Here is a 27,168-nt window from a genome sequence, read left to right as displayed (position 1 = left end):
GGTGACCCCCAACTGCACTAAAATGCTTAGCCTAAGCCCTCGCCTCAGCTCACACACCTCCTCTACGGAATCTGATGATTTAGTAAATGGAGCTAATTTTACAGGGAAAAGAAATGTTAAGAAATGTAGAAACCGCAATTTTACGGATCATCCCCTTCTCTGATTAGCAGTTCAGCATCTCAAACGGCAAAAGACCACACTTAAAAGAAAAAGCTCATTTTGATTAGCGATGAGTCGGTGCTTTAGTTTCTGAGATTTGGTCTCGGAGGAGTCTGACGCATCCCTAGACGCAGCTGCTTGCAGCTCTGTGGTTGGTCTTTACCTCAGCGAAGCCACAATCGTGCCACTGAAAATGACGTGCGCTTGTTGTACATGCAGGGTCAGGATGACACACACACACACACACACACACACTCATCTTGACTCAGCTAATTACACTCGGCTGATCTGCAGGCAGAGTGTACGAGTAATGAGTAACTACATTCATGGCATCTGAGCGCTACAAAACAAGATTCTCACATATAGGACTATGATGGGAAAACTCTGAAGTGATCTTCACAACACTTCCTGAAACAGGCTGTAAAACAGAATGACTTGATTATTCTGTGGATAATCTGTGAGGGTTATTATGTGATGAACAGGAAGCGTTATTATTTTAAGACACCAGTCTTTGCTACCCGACTGTGTGAGTATAAATATGACAGGGTTAGAAGTGCGTTCAATTGCAAAAAATGAAGATGGCACAGTCTGATTAAAACAGCCTTCTCTTTGTTTCCTGCTCTCTCTCTCTCTTTTTTAAAGGATATCTTGTTAAAGACCCCCCCCCAGCCTTGCAGGATCTTCCACTTGTCTGTCTGTCTTTTCTTTGCTCTCTTTGTTAATCCCTCACTTTCTCTGAGCACTCCGGAGGCGGACCAAAAGAGCGTGGGACTCAGAGATTATCTCACTGCTCTGAGATCTAATCGTGTGTGTGTGTGTGTGTGTGTGTGTGTGGGTTGCAGGATATTCAGACAAATTGACAGGCTGTAAACAAGCAGGAAGCTTTTTCTTCTCCAATGTAGGTCAGCTGGTTCATCATTGCTATCATCTGCAGCTGGACAAAACAACAGACAAAACCGTTTGTCAAATCAGACCTCAGTGTATTTTCTAAGTTGAGACTCAAGGAACCTTAGTATCTCATACAGAGGACACATTTTTCTTCACACAAAACAAAAGCTCTAAAAATGCCCTCCCTATATATTAATAGCAATTGAAGTACCTGTGTTTACCTAACTGGCAATGATTTAGCAGGTTGTTCTTTTTATCAGCTTCTGACAAAGTGAGATTCTTTTATTTTTACGCAAGTGATGAGTCATAAATGTATGAGGAGTTTGTTTGCTTATATTGGCATGACATATGACTTGAATAAATGTTAACACAAGTTTATCCTTAACCTCCTCCATGCAGCACTATTTTACATAATTGCCACAGTCCCTGCAGTGCAGCAGAAATAAACCCTCATGCATGAGAATACCAGCAGCTGTCTTATAGTTGCCAGAACTCTTCTGCTGGCGAATATAATGTGGGGTAAGTTGCAAATGAAATTGCTGTGTCATGACATTATATTCAGAAGAGCTTGCAATTTTGCCATCACTTCAAAATGACTGCAGACTTGCCACAGATTTGGGCCAAGACATCGTGTGACATCATCGTCCCAACGCACGTTTGTCAAATATTCAATCCAATTCAATTTTTTTGGATAGCGCTTTTAACAACACGACTTTAGAAGATAATACCTTTTATGTAAATTTAAACAATTAGCCCCTAATGAGCAAGCTAGAGGCTGAGATGATATGAGGAAGAAACCTGGAGGTGGAACAGTGAGTCCATCCTGATCTGGGTGACAGGAGAGTGTGATCATAAATCATTTCCTTTCTCTAACTGTACACTATATAGTCGAGTGCAGTTGTGTAACCAGGAGCATTTGAGCAACTTATAAGTATGAGCATCAGCGACATTTCTGAATTCATTATAGTTTTAACAAAAATTCCTTTCATAGAAAGAAATTGCATATGCGCCTTCACTGGTATTAGTATAAAAGAAGAATCCCGTGCTGGTATTTTCTGAATTCAAGCAGTTTTCTCCATAAAAAAGGCACAAAAATTTCTTGAAAATCTAGAGAAAAAGGCCGCAGCAATCAAAGAAAATAACTACAGGAGGAGTTTTCCATGATTTTTTGGCCACGACAATCACAAGTTCGAGAAGGGAATGAATTTAATCAAGTTGTATTTCCATGTAAACTTCGTCAGTTCAGTTGGAAATCAGAGACCGGCTGTCAAAATATCTGCGAAGCGCCTGCACACCGTCATGCATGCAGTAAGCAGATAATCAAAGCGGTAACTCTTATCCCACTGGAAAACCTCAGATTCTTTCTAATTTAGCAGGAATGTTAATTGTTTCTGTTTTCATTAGGTTACAAAAGGAGATGTGAGCATTTCATTGTGCTTCAATTCAAATGAAACCTAAAGGTTAAATGTGATATTTATCTTTAGGAAGGTGCAATAGCGAGACATCATGCAGTTCATGGAAAAACGTACAGATTTTAGAGGTAAAAGTCAAAATGTGACCATGTGCAAAGTTTCCTAAGGCCTTCGTACATATTCAAACTCACCCAGACTTCATTTACCACTTATGTCATTGAATAGAAGTTAATGTCAAACAGCACACCAATCCCACTATCACAGGAAATCATGTGTGTGTTTGTGTGCGTGTGTGTGCCATGCATGACTAACATGTACCCTGTTCTTCCTCTTCTTCATTGTTCTGTTTCCTCTTCTTCCTGGACTTCGAGTTCTTCTTGTTCTTTATGTCCTGTTGTTCCACAATCCTCTGTAATACTGATAAACAATCACAAAAAAAACACACAAAACCTTTTAAGCTCAAATATTTAACTGTGAAATATCGACACCCCTTTTAATGTTTGTTCTGAAAAACACATCATCGTGCTTTGTTCCATGGCCTTTGAACTATGACCTGAAGTATTCCCGGTGTTTTATTTTTCCTCTCATTCCTCAGCATCACATCCTGTTTGAACAGGCACCAAGCCATATTAATTTTAGCTCTGAAATCAATATTGACTTGTGATGAGTATGGACCGACGTTCCGAGTCAGAAACCTGAGGCAGAAACATTTGACGTTGGGTTTCCATAACAGCAGAGGTGAACGGAAAAAAAAAAAAAAAAAAAAAAAAAAAGTCGAAAGCTAAAACGTACAAAGTTTACAGCTGCCTACTGTGTGCATGTGAGAAAGAGAAAACAAACATATTAGCTACCTACTGAGTGCACTTGAAAAACAAATAAATTCAGCTTAATAGAGTATAAACTAGAACAAGTTCTTCGCTGGTTGCCTTTAAAAAAATGCCTTTAAAACATTTAGAAAGATGACATGTTTTCTTTCACACATTTAGATTATGGCTATAATCAACAGTTCATTCATACTCACTCTTCTTGTCATTACTGGGCTCCAGGTGTCTCTGGATGTATCCCTCAAGATAGCGCCTAAACTTGGGTGATGGAGAGAAGAAGGCCAGGCTGATGGCCATGAGCTCCCAGCCGGCACAGAGGCTGCTGAGGTTCAGGTTGTCTGTGGTCTGCCGGATCAGTTGGACATACAGCTCGTCCCTCAGGCCCTGCATGCTCCAGCACTTGGTCACTATATGAAGGGCGACATGGCGCCGGTCGAGGCGTGTAACTTGCCGGTCTCCCATGTAGGTTTGCACAAGCTTAAACATGTCACAGGCTTCTTTCTTGATGGCACGGTCGCTCGTGATCAGCATAGGCTTCCTGATAGAAGCGCTGCTCCAGGACAGCATGGTGGCGATGGAGACACGTCTGCGCAGCAGGCCTCGTGTGTGCTGGTTCAGGTTCTTGGTAGCCCAGGCTTCTATATCCACATCAATCGGTGGCTTGCATAGGGTAGAGTAGGGGTACTGGTAGGTGGGTCCAGGGGTGGGGGTATGCACCTGGAGGACAGGAAGTGAGGTGACAGAAGTGCTGCCGTGAACTGTTACGTCATTGTTGCGGTCTTTTCCGCGTTGGGAGCGAAAGTCCGACTGGCTTTTGGATTCCAGTGTTCCTGCCTAAATGATGGAGGAAAGAAAGTCATTAACAAACCTTGATAACTTCTTTGACTTAACGCGGCTAAACATCTCTGGCAGTAAACAAAAATGGTAGAAATCAGTGCCTCCAGGATTGCACTCTTCCAAGAGGTTTTTGTGATGGTTGCAGCCAAAAATGTTTCATTTTGCAGCAGCTTTTTTTCAAACTGTGATGCACCTATGATGATTTGGCAAAATTCCATAAACAAGATTCTTCTTTTAAACTACCGGTGAAGACACATGGGTCATTGCTTTCTATGATTGCTGTACTCATATTTGATGCACAGGCATCAAAGTGGGCTTTGGCTGATGGCGTAACACAACGCTACATCTCATGGCCCAAATCTGGCACGCTCCTCTGAATATTGTGGAGTTTGAACGATTTTGCGTTAATTATTGCAATTATAAATTTAAAAAATGGTAAAATTGTGGAAGGACCGAGAAATGACTGCAGCTTTTGTTTGAACTATTTGGTTAATGAGATTAAGGCTAGGTTCAGATTTAGACATGAATGAAAGGCCCGCAGAAGGATAGCTAGACAAATGTGTGTGTGTGTGTGTGTGTGTGTGTGTGTGTGTCTGTGTTGCGTAGGTGGCAGGCATATACGCTTACTCACTCCTCTGTAACCAGAACAACCAGAACAGGAACGAAAGCCTGGAAACATCTGCACAAATTGCACATGCTCCCAAAATAGGTAACCCAATATGGAACTTAGATCAGAACATAACACAGCTCAGCCTCTCTCTCCTTCCCTCTCCTCAGATCAGTACTGTCACCCCATTACACAGCACCGAAAAGAATGGATTTACTTAATACTGTCTTGGATATTCTGTTCTGTGCAAAAATATAGGTGAAAATATTAGCATCTGGAATCTCCCAAAGTCTGTAAGAGTTTCTAGAAGCAAAGGGTGTAATGTGGTATCATTGTGCTACCAGCCACTGATCAGAGAGGCACGTTGAGGGCTTGGAATGAGTCACACGCTCATCTAAAGCTGAATAAGTACCTTCCGTTTATGAACCACAGGCTTCATAGGCACATGTGATACTGCTTAAATGATACAGACATATTAAGAAAATATCGCTGATGAATTTGCCATGTCTGTAGTGCTGCAAAACTCCACGTTTGAGGTCAGATTTTCCAAACTCTGCATATATGCTTTACGCTTCCTAGATGAATAGTAAAGCTTTCATAAGCGAGAGAGAAAGAGAGAAGGAGAGAGAGCGCTATGGTTGATTTGATGGTTAATGAAGCATGTGGAATTGTGGGGCAGTGAGCCGTAACAGCAGATCGCTAACACAAAGATTAAGGTTAAGACCCAACCATTCAAGCCACATTACGTGCACTTCTTTCCTCATCACTACAACCTCAGCCTCGACTGCTTTAAATTCCTTATTTTCTTCCTGATATATTCACCATGGAAAAGTTAAACCGCAAGGCCTTGATTGTGACCTCTTCCCTGATAATGCTAACACATAAGACCAGTTTCACCCTGTCCTGTTCAATTGGTCGTGGGTCATTTTTCAGCTCTGACCCCTCAAATCTTGGCTAAAATCCATCCTGGCATCTGTTTTGCTCCCTATGACTGCTGACACCAAATGACGATTCCTTCTCGACAAAGACTCTCTGCGCATAAACATCTTTCTTTTGTCATCTCAGCTGTGTGATTCCAACAGCAAATAAATTATTAGTAAATCTGTTGTGTAAAAAAAAACACTGCTGTAAGGTCATTACAAGGGAATCAATCTTCAAAAACAAAAAAAAACAACAAAAAAATCCACAACAACAAAACACTATACAGAAGTACATTATGATCCAAAGCTTCACAACTAAGAGCTTATTCTCCACTTGCTAATATACAATGGAAATATATCTGAATATCCTCTTTGGTTAAAGATGCCATGGCCGTGCTATACCAAGTGATTCAAGTCACCTGAGAAACAGCTTTTGGAAAATTGACACAGAGTCCTGAAAGCTTGTCTTTGAATGTGAATCCTGTTTGTCACTTTATACACACTGTACTCAATGGGCCTCTGTAGATCCTGGGGGCGGAGCTTCATGAATATGGGCGGAGTCATTCAGGTATTGAACTCAACTTATGCTATACATAAAGTGCCTTGAAGTGACAAAGATCATTTATTTTCAATGAGAGTTGTCGATTTCCAGCGACAGGATTGACAGGGACCTTCTAATGTCTAGAAGTGGGCGTGTCCAGAAACACGACAGAGTTAAGGAATTTCATATAAATAGATGAATTATATATGAGCGCTGAATTTTATATACAAATGCATGAAATGCAAGAAAACTGATTTATTGTCAAGAGCGATGCTTATTGTACCACCCAGTGATACACATTATTACAGCGATTACTATTATCTCAATACATTAATAGCTGAGATATTAATTTGATTTCTACAAAATGTTTGATCAAACTGCAAACTATTAGCAGTAAATTATCCGCTTCATTTTAAACATAAATAAAACACGAACTACAAACCGCTTCAATTTCAGTTTTTGTGGACACTTTACAGCGAGTATTTGTTTTGTTTCCGACCTCAGCGGTCAGTTTACACGAATGCGTGTCCGCTAGTGTGACGTTAGCTCGGTCTACTTTTGTCAATCTGTCTGCTTTTCCACAGAGTAAAAAACGTTGGCCAGTGTCGTTGTACTCTCTTACACCTAATCACATGTGGCACTTTGTTTATCACTTTTAGCGTTTGTGTCAAAAGTAAAGCTTCAGCTGTATCGAACACACGTAAAAGCTGTTATGTAAAACCTATTAATGACTACAAATTCCTCTATCGTTTATTTAAAACACACTATTGTCTAAACCCCTATTGTCTACCAAAACAAAGCAGTGCAGTAGGTGAAGGTGGCACTTGTACTTTTTCTACTATTACAGGGGATGTTGTTCCACACGTTTCACTTTTGCAATAAAAATACTTTTGGAACCAGACCAAGGCACCTACAATGGCAGAGGTAACCGAAAAGGAGAATGAGAGCGAGGAAGTTTATTTAAGGGAGTTTAATCCGTAATAATTGGATTATTATAACAATAGCTCCTATAATAGTGCTGGCTGCGAGGTTTATATTAATGCGCTTGTACTGATACGGTCTTGCTGCTATAGTGACAACTAATCCACAGGTGGACGCTTATATGTGCAGACTTAAACAGTGTGTAACTGTTGATATGGGAAAGTTCTCAGAGATGTTTATATAGCAGTTTTAGAAGGAGTCTCCTGTGTCAGCGCTTTGTAACAGTCAGAGGTGGAGCTGTAATGTTAGACTCTTGGAGTTTCTCTGTAACTTGGTCAGTTTTATTTCCTCTTATTAACTTTAAGAGAGAAAAGAAGCTGGTGAATGACTTCTTACTGCTGTATTAACATAAGTAACAAGATAAAATAACTTGGCATTAAACACTTAATAAATGAATTAAAAAGTCATTATAACTGAAATAGCGCTGTGGTATAAGGGACACAAAATGCTCGATGTGGTCTGTTGTTGGAAAAATGTATTTGCTTAATCAACAGGAATCTCCGGTTCTCATTCTCTCTCTCTTCATCACTCTCTCTACCTCCATGAGTGATAAGATCTTCCTGGCTGATTCTATCTTTACTACACAACTTATCATCATCAGGTTTTTCTGTGTGTTGGTTTTATAGCTTTCTTCCATTCCTCTCCATCACTCTCACTCCATTACGCTTAAGAGTCCATTTCACTCTTACAGTAAAAACAGCCCCTAACACACACACACACACACACACACACACACACACACACACACACACAATTTTACCTGTACTAGTGAGGACCTTGCACCGACATAGTTACTAATTAAGATTATTAGGAAACTGTATGGTACACTTAAATATAACATTAACCTTAACCTCAGTTGCCATAATCTATTTTTTGAAACAAAAGCAATTTTTCTATTTTCCTCATGGGGAACCAGCCAAATATCCACAACAACTGTCAGATATTCCTATCCTTGTGGAGACACTGCACACACACATGCACACGCACACACACACATTCTGGAATGGAACACTCGCTCCCTCTGAGACGGGAAGCTCTTCGTCTCTCACTACTGTATTGTTTCCACGGCGACCGGATGTAGAGTGTTGTTTTGCTTTTCCATTCCAAAGAAGCAACTAAGAAACACGATAACTCAAACTGACCCACATGTAAAGGCAGGATAGAGAGAAGGAGTGAAAGTAAGTACATTAACAGGAATACACCAACCTTTTCAATGTAATCTCTATGCACCAATCCCGGAGCGATTACCAGGAATAAATGTTTGATTTTGTTGGTTTTTTTGCCCTGAGATTAGAAGAGAAATTCTAGCAGAGAACTTCTAATCTCATTAATTTGTTGTTCTGTGTGTGTCAACTATTTAATGATGGAATTTCACCAGCTGCCCACAGACTATCTTATAAGTGACTTTCCAATGAACAGGGAATCATGTTATGATTATATCCCACTGATATCTAATCTTTTATAAAGTGCCGTGTGTATGAAGAATAAATAAAACAGATAACATGTTCATGCCTGTGGACACAATAATATCTTACCTGTGAGGGTGATGCAGGTGGCTCTGGAGAAGACAGGCTAGTGTGAGATGCTTCACTCTTCTCCAACGAGTCCACCTTCTCATATGTCCTTTTCTGCCCACCTGCTAACCCCTCGACTGGCGTCAGAGTCGCGTCTCCATGTCTGCTGTACAGTGAACGCTCGCTAGCTATTGTATCCTCCCCTGAGCCGGACATTTGTCCAGGCAACGTTGTGCTCTTCAGTGAACCTTCTGAGCTCATTAAAACCACCTTCATCTCAGCCATCAGCTTGTCACTGAGATCGCTGCCACTTCCTGCCCCATGCCCTGGAACAGCTCTTCTGCGGTTCTTTCGGCGCAGACTTGGAGAGGGCCCTGTAGAGTAGCCTGAGTCCTGGTAGGTGACAGTGGAGGGTGGTGGATACTCCTGAGATGCCAGGCTGCTCTGACGGCTGTGCCATGGCTGCTTCTTCTCCAGGGAAATCTCTTCTTTTGGGCTCTCTCCTGTCTGGAGGTCGACATTCACCATGTGCTTGATGCATTCGCGTCCAGCTGCACTGTACTCCCCGGCCGAGGGATGGCGCTTGTGCTTGGCTTGGGGGAACTGGAGAAGTTTGGTGGGTGGAGGCAATCGTGGCATGCTGTGGGTTGGTCTATAGGGGTCGTGAGTCAAGTAATCAGCCCCTTCCACCTCCATGTCAGCTGGTGGTTCATCATAAATGGGTGGGTCTGAAGTTGGAGGCTCATCGTAGATTGGCACAGGGGGCGTGGCGGCATACTGAGGGGAAGAAGGGCGAACATTTGTAGATGAGGGGGCACCAGAGCTGGGCATTGCCATGCTGAGGCTGCCGCTGTCGGCCTTCTTAACAAGATGAAAGGACTGTTTGGGGTCTATCTTGCCGAAGGAGGCAGTCCTGTTGGGGTATGTGGGAATAGGAGAGGGGGTGTTGCTGGTGGGCAGGCTCAAATGAGTAAAGGGGTGGGGGCTAGCAGGGGTGATGTGCTGGTTCCGGCCACTGCCGCTCACTTTCACCAACATGGCCGCCTTGGAGCCTGGAGCAGGCTGCCATCTTGGATTTGGCTCTCTAATACACACATTAAAAGACATAAAACATAAAATCTCAGTATTCCACACAGTTCAAAAACTTTAATAATATTTGCAATAATTAAGTATAGAGCTATTATCAGACAATAAATAATCACAACTGACCTAATTTACAATGTTAGATCATGTCTTGTGTTCATGAGCTCACACTGAACTGAACTATACACACAGTACTGTTTGACTTGACGTTTCATCACCTGTCTACACTAATGACTATAACCGCAGTCACTATCTGCTGTCACCCAGGAAAGGATGGGTTCCTCTTAAAGTTTCTACCACAAATAAGAGAGTTATTCCTTCTCACAATCTCTCAATTGTGGTTTGCTGGTTAGAAATTTCAGTCTACATACAGATTTCTGTAAAGCAGTCTGGTAAAAATTGCTCGTGTCAAAAGAGCTTTACAAATAAAATTACAGTGAAGTAAAATGACCTTCACTCAGAAACTATTTTGTAGACTTTTTTAAAAGCACAAAGTCTAGATTTACATTTGACAGACACTCTTATCCAGAGCAACTTACATTTATCTCATTTATACAGCAGAGCAATTAAGGGTTAAGGGCCTTGCTCAGGGGCCCAGGAGTGGCAGCTTGGCGGCCCTTGGATCCAAACTCATAACCTTCTGTTCAGTATTCCAACACCTTAACCACTGAGCTACCACATCCCTTAGATCTTTCTACAGTTTCCTATTATGTGTCAAAACCATGTACTGATCTGGTCGATCAAATCGCAACAAGAACATTTAACTATACAACTCTTTAAAAATGAGTGAACATATTGTATCACACAATGCCTCATGCTATTAAATAAATGTTTCTTAAACTTGTCCGTATCTAACACAGAGGAATGCTTGGCTGAAATGCCAGTTCTGGCGGGGTCTAAAAACACATTCCTCTCCCTCTCTCTCTCTCCCTTCCTCCCCCCCCTCTCCCTTCCTCCCTCCCTCTCTCTCTCTCCATCTATCGCACTGCTGCCAGGACACACACCAGTGTAGCCTCTGTTACATGGAAAAATATAAATAAACTATTCGGGGTGTGACTACAGACTGGTATGATGTCTACAATGATAAGGAAATATGGAATACTTATTCTACTGTTAACTATATAGATCATGTCAGTGGGCATATTAAATATTATAACGTTTTTTTTTTCTGTTGAAACAGCTGCATCCTCAAATACCTTCACATAGTGTAGCTGTAAGAATCGGAAGCTGGGATGGCGACAGGTAAAAGTGTACACAGAAAGTAAACCCGCTTGTGACTTGTTAACATGACATGTAAACACAATAGACTGCGATGTTTCCTGCTCTGATAGTAATAAAGCTTTACCATGTTTGTTTCTCAGATATGTCAGATATATACACAGAAAGTGTACTCGTGTGACTCGTCTTCCTGAAGTTAGAGTGTATCCTCACCTCTGTATCACTAACACTCACACACACACACACACACACACACACACACACACACACACACACACACACACACACACACACACACACACACATATACACACACTCGCACAACAGGAAAGGCTATGGTCCAGAAAACAGCCGAGGTTTGAGGAGAAAAACTGGCTTTCTTATAGTATTGTTCCTCAAACATAATACTGTTTTATCATCACACTGCAACACACACACACCCTCACACACCCACATAAAACATGAAAACTTTGCAGCACACACACGTGGAGCAGTCACACTGGTATGGCACTCATATTTACCTTAATATCAGGCACACACTGCGACAGTGCAGCTACATCTAATAAAACGATACAAAGTAAGATTACTATGGTGTGTGTGTGAGTGTGTATGTGTGTGTGTATAGACGTGTTTTGCTTTTGTGCTTTGCCTGCATGGTCTTGTGTACTGTGTGATGTAGAGTTGAATGTAACCGAGGTCTGCGTCAGTGTCCTCTGCATGTGTGTATGCGTGTGGTGAGTTCATGTTTTAAATGGGCATGTGTGTGTGTGTGTGTGTGTGTGTGTGTGTGTGTGTGTGTGTGTGTGGTGTGTGCATGACGATCTCACCTATAGTAGTTCTAATGGTTTCCTTCTCTCAATTCTACAACACCCTCACCAACACACACACACACACATGACTCTTTTATAAACATGTATCAATCACACACTCCACACCCACCTACACTTTATACTGAGCAGCACCACACACACACACACACAAACACACACACACACACACACACACACACACAAAATCTGAAACAATCTATAAATCAGTGATTTAGTTATTTAAAACTTTATAAACTATTATTAGAAAGACCTATGTAGTCAATCATATGAATTGACCTGAAACCTCCCTGACACCATCACCAACAACACATCAGGTGAGAATACATCATACAGTGAGAGTCTAGAGCTGATCAAGTTACTTGATTATACTGAAATGAACAGGAACACTGTCTAACATCTACAATCACGTGTTACGTTTCTGAAAAGTGTTATCGCACATACGCACATGCTCCAGAGACGGCTGTGTGGAAGTATTCACATGTGCAGGCGCACATACATACACACTTACCCACAGAGGCGAGAGCTCCAGGGGTGCTCTGGTTTGGTGTAAAAGCCTTGTTGAACCCCGCTGTGTGTGAGGGGAATGATGGAAAGAATAACAAGAGGAAAAAAACCCACAATGTTAGAAGTGGTCCTCGTCTGGCTATTTATAAGTGGCCAAGCTCCTACTGTTTAGAGTGCAGTGTTAATTCACACTCTCACTGAGCCACTCTTCAATTACACACAGAGAAGGAGGGAGGAGAAGGCAAGAGGAAGGGAGGGAGGAGAGGCTCCGGTTTAGGCCCTCCTCGTTTTTTTTTTTTTTTTACGATAGGGCAAATGCGAATACTAAAACTGTCACACACACACACACACACACACACACACACACACACACACACACACACACACACACACACACACACACACACACACACACACACTTGACCTTGGTTGCTTCCCCTCTCCTTTCTCTATTGCATGAGAAACATCTTCACTGTTCAGAGACTTTCGTCCAATCCGCCACTCCGGAACTTTCTTCCTCTTCACTACAAACAGTTATCTTTCATCCTCTTTTATATTACACTTCATGAAACACAGACTCTTACAGCTTTTTCCATCACTTAGCCCCTTTTTTGGTGCCTAAATGCCTCTCCTTCTCAAACTCGCTTTCTTTCTTGAAGTGTATCTCCGTGTCCTGTATACAATGCCCATTTTGTCCCAATAGCATGTGGAGGCTTTCTGTCTCTCTCTCTCTATCTACCTCTCACTCTCTCCCTCTTTTTCTCTCCAAATCATGGTCAGTCCCACCCTTTGTGCCTAAACTCTCACAGCTCCAAATGTCAACAATCTTTTCATAGTGTCGAGTAAATACAGACCATACAATCTGTAAACAAAAGCTGGAAGACGGGAAAACTCCAAAACATGATCTCTCTCTCTCTCTCACTCTCTCTCTCTTGCGAAAAGTATGTGATAAATGAGCTCATTTAATATGTGAGAAATTAGGAATGGATACTGATGTCTCTCTCTCTCTCTCTCTCTCTCTCTCTCTCTCTCTCTCTCTCTCTCTCTCTCTCTCTCTCACACACACACACGCAAAGTCCTCAGTGAACAAACTGCATAAATGTCCTCAATTTCTGTGTCTTTTGTCGCTCCATTTTCCCACACTGTCCCACTGCAGACGAGACCTCAGTGTGCTCCGTATGTGTGTGTGAGACGCTTCCTAATTTACACAAAGCTACTGTGGATTCCTCGGTGATAAGAATCGCACCTTAGCTGACCGCCCACCCCACCCTTCCCCAGCCCCCAAACACACACACCACAAAAACCCCACACTACTCTCTCTATCTCTCTCTCTCTCTCTCTCTCTCTCTCTCTCTCTCTCTCAATCTCTCTCTCTCTCTCTCTCTCTCTCTCTCTCTCACACACACACACACACACACACACACACACACACACACACACACACACACACACACACACACACACACACAGAAAAGGAGAAAGGCTGCCTCAGAAACAACCAACCGTGACCATATGCTTTGCTGACTGCGATGTGTGCCGAACATGTTGTTTGCATGGCTGGGGATCAGTGGGTTTCTGAGGAAAATATGGACTGATCGTGCTGCCCTGTGGGATTGCCTGCCGGAAAGTTCAAAGGGTGCTTTTCCCTGGCGTAAACAGGAAATAGCAGCAGAGCAGTCACACTGGAGAGACTCAGTCATCAGATGGTTTGTGACTGATGGGGAGTTATTGCTGAGAAAACAATACTCATGCTAAGAGGTGCACGCGCACTCACACACACATGGCTCTGACTGGCCAACTTTAGGACCAACAAGAGCATCACTGCGTTTACAGTCTTCTTAAAGTTTTTGAGCCAAGGGAAATATTTATGATTCAATAGGCTAATAATAACACACAATGAACCAAACGTTTCTACATTTAGAAATATTTCAAGCTGATAGCTGTTGTGTGAAGGAATTTGATCCTGACATGGCAAAGTAAAGCCATATTCACATAGTCAGAGCTTTGCGTTTGAAAGATAATTATAATTCCTTTTACTTACACCAAACAGCCTTAACGTTAAAATCACATGCCTTGTGCTGCCAAAACAGCTCGGACCCGTCGAGGCTTAGACTCTGCAAGACCTTCGAAAATGTGCTATGGTGTCTGGCACAGAGACGTTAGCAGCTGATCCTTAAAGTCCTATATGTGGCGATGTGGAGCCTCCATTGATCAGATCTGTTTGTCTAGCGCATCCCACAGATACTTGATTAAATTAAGATCTGGGGGATCACCTTAAGATAAGTCAACACCTTTAACTCTGTTATATTCCACAAAATATTCCTAAACAATGTTTGCAGTGTGGCAGGGAACATGATCCTGCTGAAAGAGCCCACGGTCGTTAGTATATAGCTTTACCATGAAGGTGTGTACTTTGTCTGTAACAACGTTAAAGAGATGATCACAATTTGGTGCCTCTCAGAGTCACTCAGATCCTTACGCTTGCCTGTTTCCTGCTTCCAACACATCAACTTTGAGAACTGACTGGTCATGTTCTGTCTAATATACAATATTTGTTTAGAAATATGTTCTATCTTACATGCACCATTGTACTGAGATAATCAGTGTTTTTCACTTCACCTTTCAGTGGTTATAATGTTGTGGTTAATTGGTGTATATACAGAACATCATTACAGTGACTAGAGAAAAGGGCATTTAGCAAAAGGAATAAATGTAAAAGGACTTAAGTCATACACATAGCCTACTTATAAATATTTTAGGTAACTGTTTTTAAAATTTTTTGAAAGCCTTAAGGCAAAAATATTGCATGTTTAGTCACTTGTCTGCCAGCCAGCCAAGCGCCCAGCTCTCACCTCTCACCATACAAACGACTAGCAACTGAGTAAAAGGTTAACAAATGCTTCCTCTGAGACACGTGAAGACGGCCAACCGCATGCTTTCAAATCCTCCTGCATCTCTTCGTAAAAAAAATTAAAAAAAGATGTATGCAAGGCTTATGAATGTGGTATGAAGTGCAAGTGTAGGTAACCTTTATAACTGTTTGTACAGCTACACACCTAGCACAAGAGCTACAGAATTGTTTCTGAGGGTCTTTGAGCACTATGACATTAAAAAGAGAAGAAACATACAATGAAACAAACAACAGAAAAAACAAACAAACAAATAAACAAAAAACAATTGCAGCTGTCAAAAAAGCACAAACGTGACAGAAAGGGACGTTAGATACATGGCTATGGCTTTATTTGGAAGAAAAGTGAAAAAACTCAATACACTGTGAATATGTGGGTTATCTTGTAGCCCAAGACAGCAAAAAAATCTCTCTCTCTCTCTCTCTCTCTCTCTCTCTCTCTCTCTCTCTCTCTCTCTCTAAACATGGGCATTTATTAGTTAGTGTAAATTCATTGCTATCACTTCTCAGACTTTAGTGGTGTCTCAAGTGGTTAAGGTTCGGGGTTGTTGATTGGAGGATTGACTGTGAAGCTGCCATTAATGGGCCCTTGAGCGAGGCCCCTAGATCTCCTTGCTCCAGTGGTGCTGTATCATGGCTGACCCTGTGCTCTGACCCACACCTTCAATGATATGTGAAAACAAATGCCACTGTGCTGTAATGTATATGTGACAAAATAAAGGCATCTGTTCTATTCTATCTATGTACAGTATGTGGAAGACTGCAATTTCCTCTGAGTGTCCACTAAGCCACCGTGCTGCCCCATTTTAATGTCCACAGATGTACAAAATCTTATACAACACCTCTTTTGTTCAATAGACTTACAAAATAATTCAATTCGATTCAATTTAGAATACAAACAGGATTAAAGTTAAATTACTATTTTTCTCTACTCTCTGAGCTCCTCCCGAGTGACCGAGCTCCTCACCCTATCTCTAAGGGAGCGCCCAGCCACCCTGCGGAGGAAACTCATTTCGGCCGCCTGTATCCGGGATCTCGTCCTTTCGGTCATGACCCAAAGCTCATGACCATAGGTGAGGGTAGGAACATAGATCGACCGGTAAATAGAGAGCTTCGCCTTGGGGCTCAGCTCTTTCTTCACCACAACAGATCGGTATATCGACCGCATCACTGCAGAAGATACACCAATTCGCCTGTCGATCTCCCGCTCCATCCTTCCCTCACTCGTAAACGAGACCCCAAGATACTTAAACTCCTCCACTTGAGGCAGGAGCTCTCCGCCAACCTGAAGGGGGCAAGCCACCCTTTTCCGACTGAGAACCATGGCCTCGGACTTGGAGGTGCTGATTGCTGGTACTGCGCCTAGAAATCCTGTCCATATAAGTAATGAACAGGACCGGTGACAAAGGGCAGCCCTGCCGGAGTCCAACATGCACCGGGAATAAGTCTGACTTACTGCCGGCAATGCCTTTCGGTACCTATCAGCTGCCTCCGGAGTCCCCCGAGCCAACCAGGCTCGATAGGACTCCTTCTTCAGCTTCTTCAAACGTACTGTGAGGGTCTGTTGGGAACGTTTGACAGAGTCTCCGGTCAGAGAGATCTTCAACTCCCACCTCCGGCAGAGCTTCAATCAGATCCCGAGGGAGGTTGGAGACATTGAGTCCGAGTGGACCATGTTCTCCACCTCCATTGTCGACGCGGCCGCTCGGAGCTGTGGCCGTAAGGTCTCCGGTGCCTGTCGTGGTGGCAATCCCCGAACCCGGTGGTGGACCCCGGAAGTAAGGGATGCCGTCAAGCTGAAGAAGGAGTCGCTTTTACACCTGAAAATCCCAATTTATAGACAATCCGATGACCTACAAAACACCAATGTCATCAAGTGAGTCCCATCGATAACACATGCCTTTGAATCCCTCAATGGAAAGAGCCATATTCCATACTGCATTGTGAGACATCCAGCAGCTGCCAGAGTCAGTGCCATTCAGGAAGAAAGAAAAAGAGGGAAAAAGAGGAATGCACAGGCCATGAATCCTACGCTTTAGTCATAGCTCAGATAATGTATAGGAGAGGACGAGATAGCTATAATGAGTCGAGTACAGAAGTTGTGGGTTGAAAGCTGCTTTCACTCAGAGACACTGACTTCACTCCACACTGAGTCACTCAGTGAAGCATTTCAAAGAAAACAGTCAGTAGGAAGTGTGCCACAAATACAACTGTACTGTGACCTCATAGCAAGATCCGAGAAGGATCTGAGAATATCTGACTTCTACCATTAGGAAATGTAAAGCTTTATGAACCTCATGTGAGAAGTAATTGCATGCCACTAAGTAGGGATTTAATACAGTATAGTAGTAGTGTGACTTATTTTTTTACTTAGTTTTCTAGTTATTTTGATAATGATACTGCCATCTTCTGGTATGGATATTTATTTGTTGTCTCACACACACACACACACACACACACACACACACACACACACACACACACACACACACACACACACACACACACACACACACACACACACACACACACACACACACACACACACACACACACACACACACACACACACACACACACACAAACCCTATTTAGCCATCAAACTCACACACAGAGAGAGAGAGAGAGAGAGAGACAGAGCGAGAGAGAGAGCGAGAGAGAGAGAGCGAGAGAGAGAGACAGAGCGAGAGAGAGAGCGAGAGAGAGAGAGAGAGAGAGAGAGAGAGCGAGAGACAGAGCGAGAGAGAGAGAGAGAGAGAGAGAGAGAGAGAGAGAGAGAGAGAGAGACAGAGCGAGAGAGAGAGAGAGAGAGAGAGAGAGAGAGAGAGAGAGAGAGAGAGAGAGAGAGAGAGAGAGAGAGAGAGCATCCTAAGGCGATTTATCATGGTCAAATCAAGCAAAGGATCTGAAATGACTAGAGAAAATGTTAGGAACATAGGTTGTGAAATTCATACTTATTTTATCTAAGGGCATACGATTTCTTATCCCCCCTCCACCCCTTTGACCTGAGCCAAATGGCATATCCCAGCGGTCCTACAGCTGTAACTGTAGCCAAAGTTAATTGTACAGTATTGACCCAGTTGATTAGGAGTGAAGTGGCAGTTCTTATGCAACCAAGAAATGTCTGCTTTTTTAAATGAACTTTTGTGCTGATTTTTATATCTTTAAATCGTAGACATATTTACATCTCAGATCCCAGTGAAGTCGATTTGAGTTCCTGCTTGTAACATTAGAAGATGCGGAAAAGTTCAAGGGGGTGAATACGTATGCAAGTGTAATGAGTCTGTCTGTGTTTTGCTTTGTTTCTGTCTGCTGTCATTCCCTGCTGTTAAATGTTGGCCCCGCCCACTCATTTGTTACCATGGACATTAATTGCACTCAATCTCTTCCCCAGGTGTTTTGTCTTAGTCTTTGATTGTCTCCGCCTTGTGATTGGTTCTTGTTCACTATATCTACTCTGTTCACTTCCCTGCTGTTAGTCGTTGTTGGTGTAGTATGTTGTCCGTTTCTGTTCTGCTCAGTGTTCTGCACCGTCTTTGCCTGCTTATCTGTTGCTTGTTTTGGTTTGTTAAAAAGTTCAAACTGCATTTGGATCCTCACTCGCCTTTGTCTCATCATGACAGCAAGGAATTGTTTTGTGTGTGTGTGTGTGTGTGTGTGTGTGTGTGTGTGAGAGAATATTGCTTTTTTTGCTGATTCGCAGGGTCAAACCTTTTGCCCTTTACCCCCTAAGCTGACCTTATTGACTTGATGTCTGGAACATGAGCCTTAAATACGCAGCACTGCATATGGTTGATTTCCCAGGGTCCCATTCAGCCTGGACCACTTAGCTGCTCTTCAGGCTGTCACATCCAATCTATACAAGACCGTGCCACCATTAATGTGCTGATAAAGAGAATTTTAAATAAGGCTGATTCACAAAAAAAACAAAACAGGACTAAACCTAAGCACAACATTTTCACATTCCTCTATTATAAGATTGTTACATACTTCCACACACTGTGCATGTCATAATCCACAGTCATTTTTGCTTTAATGGGGAGGTGTTGAATGATGTACAGTATCTGATAGACAACACAGGAAATTGAAGAAATGTAAGTAAATAATGTTGATACTTCAGTTAAGATAAGAGCATTCCAACTGCCTTAGCAATGGTAGATTGGAAAGTAGCTTGTGACAGAAAACATCGACTTGGGCAACAGTAGACTGGACAATCTGGAGTTTACTGAAGCCTGAATCTGAGTGTGATTTTTCCCGCCGCCCCTTCATGCTGGTCTGGTTTCATAACGCTGGTACATTTGTGTTCATCACATGTTCATCAAAAACCAGCATGGAAAACAAAACATGACTCAGCGTATAAATGTTTGTATTATTATTTTGCCACTGTTATGCGCAGTAAGACATCTCACCTCTTCTGTGTCCCACAGCGTTCCCCTGCTACTCATGGTACACATTTTTGTGGAAACTAACGATGCTGTTGTCAGCTAAAACACGTGCGCGGATACGTTCATATGAATCACCGTTCCAGAGCAAATGAACTCACACCAGCTCCTACAAGAGGTCTCGGGTTTGGGACCACAGTGTGCTTCCCTCTCCACACGACAGCTTTTACATGACACACCCCTTTTATCATGCACACCCTGCTTTGTTTCAGAGTAAAATGCCAGTGTGACAGCAAAAATTACTTTTGTTTTCAGAGGTTACACATTATGTTACCGGACTTAATTTTGTTCCTGCTGTACATCATGCCGACTAGTTTAGTCTCCATCACACCTGAGTTCATGAACGTTTTCTCTAGACACACACACTGTGTTGTCATGTCTGTGTGCCAAAGGCTGAACCTTTCAGAATGAGAAACTGATCGACAAGCCACAGAATGAGTCACTTACACATTTGTGCCAGGAAGTAAAACAGAAGAAAGGTGGAAGGAGTTCACGCGTGGTACCAGGGTGACCGTTGTACAGTTAAAAGTCTGCATGAGTCATTTTTCAAAATCAGTGGCACTATGAGTCAATAAGCAAGAAGTTGTATAAGTTGTTCACTTATAGATTGCATGGTGTCGTGTACATTTACATTTATCTCATTTATACAGCTGAGGATTGAGGGCCCAGGAGTGGCAGCTTGGTGGCCCCAGGATTTAAATTCATTCACAACTCACAATTCACAGCTTAGACAACCAACCAACCAGCACTCACTCACTCACTCACTCACTCATTTTCTACCGCTTGTCTGAACTTCTCGGGTCACGGGGAGCCTGTGCCTATCTCAGGCGTCATCGGGCATCAAGGCAGGATCCAACCAGCATTATTATTTATTTTTTTGAGTGATGAAATAAAGCCCAGATGATACCAAGTGGACAGGGTGAATGCTTTCAAATCTCTGCACTGACTCAGAATCAGGATGGAGCGTTGAGGTACAGATCATGCTCACTACACCCTTGTGCTGCTTGAGGTACATTTCTATGTACATATCCTTCCAAATATTAATAAATAAATAAACCCAATCACTACATATTTCCATCCATGAGTGTCACATGAGAGAATTGAAATGGCGATCAAACCGAGACTGGAACACACACACGGCTGAATGTTGCACTAAATGTACAAAGGTCTAACATTTCCATTTGGCATTCTCACACAGGTTTTTCTTATCCACAAATCCAAGCCTCCTAAGCCCACTTCTCTCTGTCTGAGAGAGGTTACAGGGGACAGTAGTTGGGGCTGTGCCAACAAAGCCTGGGCAACGCAGGAAAATATGGCAAGAATTCACCCTGGCATAAACACAGCTGCCTATATCAGTATCAAGAGCCTTCTAGTGCAGATACTTTGGGGAAGAAAAAAAAAACCACACAGCCTGCTGTAGATCATCAAAATGAGTCGATATATGCGTAACCTACTCCACAGGCTGTATGTGCTCTCATCACCTCATTTGGCATCAAGCTTTATTAGCACGACTGCTTTACAATAATGCCGCATGCGATGCCATTATTCCACAAAACCGGCAGCAGTGACGCAGCCTGGCCTTAACAATGGCGCCAGTGTGCTCCTCGATCAAAATTAATTACACTTTCCTGCATTGTGTTAACTGGGAGAAACCTCCATATTTTCCTATTTTCTTCAAAATCATTTCCTGAAATCTTTTACAGTCAAGTTCAATTAATTCCACTCTAAAAATATTTAACGAGTTATAAAACGCTTATACAATTTTGAGGACGAAAATAAAACATGACTTCACAAATGTAAGATTAATATCTAAATCTAAAATCTACTCGCTTCTTTACTGCATCCACTCACAGAGTATGAGGAGTCGCTGAATCTGGAAAGAATTGAATTTCTTTATGAACCCCTTTTAAAAAACCTCAGTGTGTACCAATGTATTCTACAATTACATTCATTCATTCATTCATTTTCTACCGCTTGTCCGAACTACTCGGGTCACGGGGAGCCTGTGCCTATCTCAGGCGTCATCGGGCATCAAGGCAGGATACACCCTGGACGGAGTGCCAACCCATCGCAGGGCGCACACACACACACACACACTCTCTCATTCACTCACACACACTACGGACAATTTTCCAGAGATGCCAATCAAACTACCATGCATGTCTTTGGACCGGGGGAGGAAACCGGAGTACCCGGAGGAAACCCCCGAGGCACGGGGAGAACATGCAAACTCCACACACACAAGGCGGTGGTGGGAATCGAACCCCCAACCCTGGAGGTGTGAGGCGAATGTGCTAACCACTAAGCCACCGTGCCCCCGTCTACAATTACAATAAATGTAATATTGAATATCAGAAGATTAAACATGCATAAAACACTGCATCTATTTAACAAGTAATTAGCCGCAAAAAGACTTTGTTTCTTTTTTAACAATTTTTTGGATTTTCTTGTTTTTACAGACAACAATATATAATATATATACTCAATCATAAATAAAGACAACACACACACACAAAATCTAAGGGGCTATATCTAAAAATTCCCACGAAATAGTATGTCATTATTGCTGTATGTCATTACTGTCACAAATATTATTAATTAATTACAAATTGCAAAAAATCGAGAAAGTTTCTCCACTTAGAGCAGTAGATATCTATCGTCCTGTGCAAACTAAAGGAGAGTCTCTCGTTGGCTGCCATGTGGTCTACATACGACAACCCCTTATACACTGATGGCTTCCAGGAGACTTCCAGCCTCTCACAGTGATACATCTAACCGACATGACGCTGCTTTTTATCCACTGTCCTAATATAAATTGAATGGTTGTGTATCCACACAGGAAAGACTGAGGTCGAGGGTCAGAGGGACTTCTTTACCCTCAAAGTATGACTAAGGAACATCAAGAAGCAGCTGGTTCTTAGATCTAAGAGATCTCTGGGCATTTTGGTAATCCATAATCTCAGAAATATAATCTGGTGCTTGTCCATGTAGAGTTTTAGAAACAATCAACAGCACCTTATACTTTCTTCTACACTGAATCAGTAACCAGAGCAGAGATAATATAATCCTTCTATCTTATATTAGTCAGTAACCTTGCTGCAGTATTCTACACCCTTTACAGACATGACAACAGAGACTGAATTGGTGACACGCCGTGATGTAATAAAAACAGGAATTACTTTCTTTGGGACAGAAAATGATAAGTCAGACTTCGCTGTGAAAAGAAAATATTACAAGTGAATTTATTTTTATATGGAAATCTTATGCTATAAGCATAGTATTAGCAAAACCGCTGTGTTGTATGGCCTCTTAACTGTTCTGCTTTTAAAGCAAATGTGGACATCACTTGACTTTAAACAGTACAGCAAAGTAGAGAATAAATTTGTACAGTGTTGAGAACAGTTGCATCAGTTACTCAGAAGAGCTTCAGAGAATTAAAGAGCAATGAAACAATGGCACAGATTCATGAGAAAATGAACGTGTCTGGTGCCGTACTGACTGCCTGTTGTGCCTTTCTGGCAAACAACACACACACACACACACACACACACACACACACACACACACTCGCACACATAAGTGCCAGTATATTAAAGAAAAAGAGCAAAGGAGGACCAGGACAGAAGGCCAGTTAATGTTCACACAAACACACACATACACACACACACCTACAAGGAGTAAAGTCTCCACATCTACAAACAAGTGCTTACACATGTACAAACACAAACACACACTCACTCTTTCTCTCTCTGAAATGAAAGGGTCTGCACTTTTAAAATTAGACACTCTGCTTTCCACATCGTCTGTAGCTGTGCCTCAAGTCATACGCTAGGAGCAAAAATAGATCCTTTAATGTGCTTTCAAGATGCTTTAGAGTGTAGGACAAATAAGAAATTCTCAAAAAGTAAGTATAAAAGTAAGTATAAAGGGGCAAAAGATACTTTAGCTATCAAATCTCCTCACCATTAGGTACAAGCCCCTCCCATTCTGCTACAAACCCCACTGCATCTGTAATGAGCCACTCCCCATCTGAAACAAGCCCCTCCCATTCTGCTACAAACCCCACTGCATCTGCAACGAGCCACTCCCCATCTGAAACAAGCCCCTCCCATTCTGCTACAAGCCCCTCCCCATCTGCAACAAGCCACTTCCCATCTGCTACAAGCTCCTCCCCATCTGCAACAAGCCACTTCCCATCTGCTACAAGCTCCTCCCCATCTGCAACAAGCCACTTCCCATCAGCTACAAGCTCCTCCCCATCTGAAACAAGCCACTCCCTGTCTGCTGTTAGCCACTCCCCATATATACTTAAAAACCTCTAACCCATCTGTGAGGGGCTTGTGAAACCACAAGCCCCTCACAATCTCCTCCAAGCTTCACAAGTATAATGTTATTTCTTTGTGTAAACACATTGCAGTTATGCATGTAGTCTAAAAGCATCTTATGTACTACATAAGTGATTAGCTGATAACATATGCATTTTATCTCAACATGCAAACTTATCATCAGGCATGAAGCCCAGTGAGAGGCTTGTCTCTGACAAAAACACTAACCCCTCATGCCACCAGTAGGCTGGTGGTCTGGACCTGCTCCAAAACCAAGGGAAAGGTTACTGGGTTTCTTGTCACTAAGCAACGTCAGACCCTCAGCTGCGTATTTGGTTATATTCACTTGTCACTGTGATGGACTTTGTCTGCTCAAAAAAACTTTTTGACTGGCCACAGAGAGAAGACAAAAGCTAGTGGACTCGGTATTAAGAAACAAAGACAAAACCAAATAGCTAAGTAAACAAATATTCTGATGTAGACTGAGTAAAGAATAAAAAAGCGGTTTATTCCAGACTCACTTGGATGTCTAAGAGCAGCTGATCAATTCAGACAATAAACTATAAAAGACACCACTATATAAACTCAAACCTACAGCTGTTATATAAATAAAACAATAAAGTTATTAATATATCCAAAGCACTCTCACCTTTCCAACACTGGAATAAGAAAGTAAAAAGGAATTCTGAGTTGCTTTCTCCAGAAGGTTTTGTGGGGTCCATGTGTGATCAGCCGGAAATATGTAGATGAGTTAAAAAGGAATGTAGAAGTCATCGCTGCTAAAACTATAGCTACTTTTGGTAATCATGCATTAGTTACAGATTCACCAGTCAGAAATAACATTAGAAAATAGGAACATATATTTTTTTTAATATCGATCAAACATCCATTATATAACACAACAGTATGAAAACAGATTTTCCAAACATGGACACTGAACAAAACAATTTACTCTGGATAAAAGAAGTCAAACAACACACACAAACACACACAGACACACACACTGAAGATTACTCACGATTTCAGTAGCTAGTAGTTAAAGGATATTCATAGATGGAAATCCTTAAATTCACTGTGGCACACGAGCCGTGCCTAAAAGTGTCACACCCTGCCTCATTCTGCAGCCAACGCGCTCTGGACATTCTCTTATTTCACCACATGCACATACACACACACTTAAAAATAATCTCTTCTTAAAGCTCTGCATCTTCATCATAAAATGTGATGGGGTGTGTATAAAAATACTAGATAACTAGAGTGATGTTCCAGTTTTTCTAAATTAATTTATGGTACGTTTAAGGTAGTTCCTGTTATCGCATACACTATAATAGCATCGATATCAGAGTATTTCCATTGCCAGCATTTCTTTCCTTTCTCTCCCTTAAGTTATTAAAGATAAACAGTGAAGCTTCTGAAGTTACACAGAAACTGTACGGCTTCTCGTGCTTGTGTTGGAAAACTTACGTTTTTTAGCTGCTACTATAGAAACTAGAATTGATCTATGCCTGTGACTGAATTTATAGAGAAAATGAACCAACAGCTTCTGAGAATGTAGAATTTAACGGTGCTGCGGAATCAAGTGTAATCAGGTTATTCCCTGATGTCACAAAGAGATAGATAGAAAACGAGAGAGATAGAAAGAGAGAGAGAGAGAGAGAGAGAGAGAGAGAGAGAGAGAGAGAGAGAGAGAGAGAGAGAGAGAGAGAGAGAATAGCCCATAGACACACTGTATAACTTCAGGAAAACTGAGTGAAGTACACTTTGTGTGTGTTTGTACACACAGCATCTGAGTAAAATGACATACTTGGCAACGAGCATGGTGCAAGCGGCAACCGTCACTAATGTCCGAATAAGTTACTCTATGTTTATGTGCAGTGTGTGTTTTGTTAACAACTGTGAGTGTGTGACCATTTAAGGCTGATTCCTTTAGCCAGGACTGAAGCACTTCTGCTGTCCTCTCAGTCCAGTGCTTTACTTATAATTAGCTGCTCAAGCCCTAACATGGCTCTCGTTAGTAGTAGTAGTATTATTATGGAGACCTGGTTTCTCAGTCACGGTAACAAGCATGAAGACTGAAGTGGGTTTAAGGCTGCTATTCACACTTAAAACTGTATTCGTAACAAATGATCCAAAAGTCTTAAAAAAATACCGTCCCTCTTTTCAGTACTCCTTGCAAAAGCCACGCCCACAAAATACTGAGAGATTGTAAGAGGCGGAGCAAAATGACAGACAGGCAATTTGGCTGGATGTAATAGCAGAAATTTGAGAAGTCATGTGAGTGAGAGAAAAGATAGAGCGAGTTACATGAATAAGAAAAAATGTTTCATAAAACTTTGAAACAAATATTGTATATATTACAAAAAAAAGAAAAGGTTTGGAGCAACAGTCAGACAACATCTTTACTCTTACTAATGATTGGGATTTCATTTTGTGTTGACATGTGATACAGTATAAAGATTTTACATGATAAACATATGGAACGTTAGTTAGTAAGTAAGTAACCTTTATTTAAAGTTGTATTGTATAGGCAAAAGACACAACAACAATTAACATATTTTAAAAACAAACCTCCCCCCTTCCCAGAGAAGGGACAAGTAGACAAAAACTAATAAATTACAAATAAAAATGTATAGCAATGTACAATAAACATGCTTTGAACATGGCTCTACTGAATACTTTACAAATGCCTTAAATTCAACCAGCGATAGGAGCACAATAAGTTGTTCCATGATGATGACATTAAAGCTAGAATCTTTTATTCAGCTTGGACCTACAAAGGGAATAAGTTGAATAACATCCTTTGAGTGAAGATTGCAATGTTTTTTCTTACAGAAATAACGCATAATATGTATGAAACAAGTCAGGACCTTCTGAAGTGACCTATTCCCTCACCGAGAGTGGCAGTCAGGTGTCACTTGTTAAGTCCTGACTTGTTTCATACATATTATGCGTTATTTCTGTAAGAAAAAACATTGCAATCTTCACTCAACTGAAGATTTATCTGGACACTTAACTAAGGCCCGACTTGTGCCCTTGCACTTATACGACTCTTACTCTTCTTGTCAGCCTACTTTACTCTTCTACCACTCAATTAAAAATCTGTTTAAATTGTCCTTTGCTTGATTTATCACTTTACTTGTATTTCCTCATTTCTAAGTCGTTCTGGATGTCAGGA

General features: G+C 41.8%; 1 protein-coding gene across 6 annotated transcripts in view; it reads right to left on the bottom strand.

Moving 5' to 3' along the window:
* arhgap46b (Rho GTPase activating protein 46b) overlaps positions 1–27,168 on the bottom strand; it is a 77,357-nt gene that overhangs the window by 10,329 nt on the left and 39,860 nt on the right. For 2 of the 6 annotated variants that reach the window (XM_047806883.1, XM_047806888.1), the window contains exons 3-6: positions 12,323–12,382; positions 8,705–9,767; positions 3,481–4,117; positions 2,772–2,876 (exon numbers count right to left, since the gene is read on the bottom strand). In XM_047806883.1, the coding sequence (XP_047662839.1) occupies positions 2,772–2,876; positions 3,481–4,117; positions 8,705–9,767; positions 12,323–12,382 (1,865 nt within the window). Of the gene's footprint in view, positions 1–2,771; positions 2,877–3,480; positions 4,118–8,704; positions 9,768–12,322; positions 12,383–13,821; positions 14,034–27,168 lie in introns of those variants that run through there. The other 4 variants (XM_047806889.1, XM_047806884.1, XM_047806885.1 and 1 more) reach the window with 4 other exon arrangements.

The sequence above is a fragment of the Tachysurus fulvidraco genome, chromosome 23 (genome assembly GCF_022655615.1).
Source record: "Tachysurus fulvidraco isolate hzauxx_2018 chromosome 23, HZAU_PFXX_2.0, whole genome shotgun sequence".
Lineage (NCBI taxonomy): Eukaryota > Metazoa > Chordata > Actinopteri > Siluriformes > Bagridae > Tachysurus > Tachysurus fulvidraco.
Note: the sequence above shows the minus strand (reverse complement) of the source record. Positions and strands in the feature narration are given on the sequence as shown.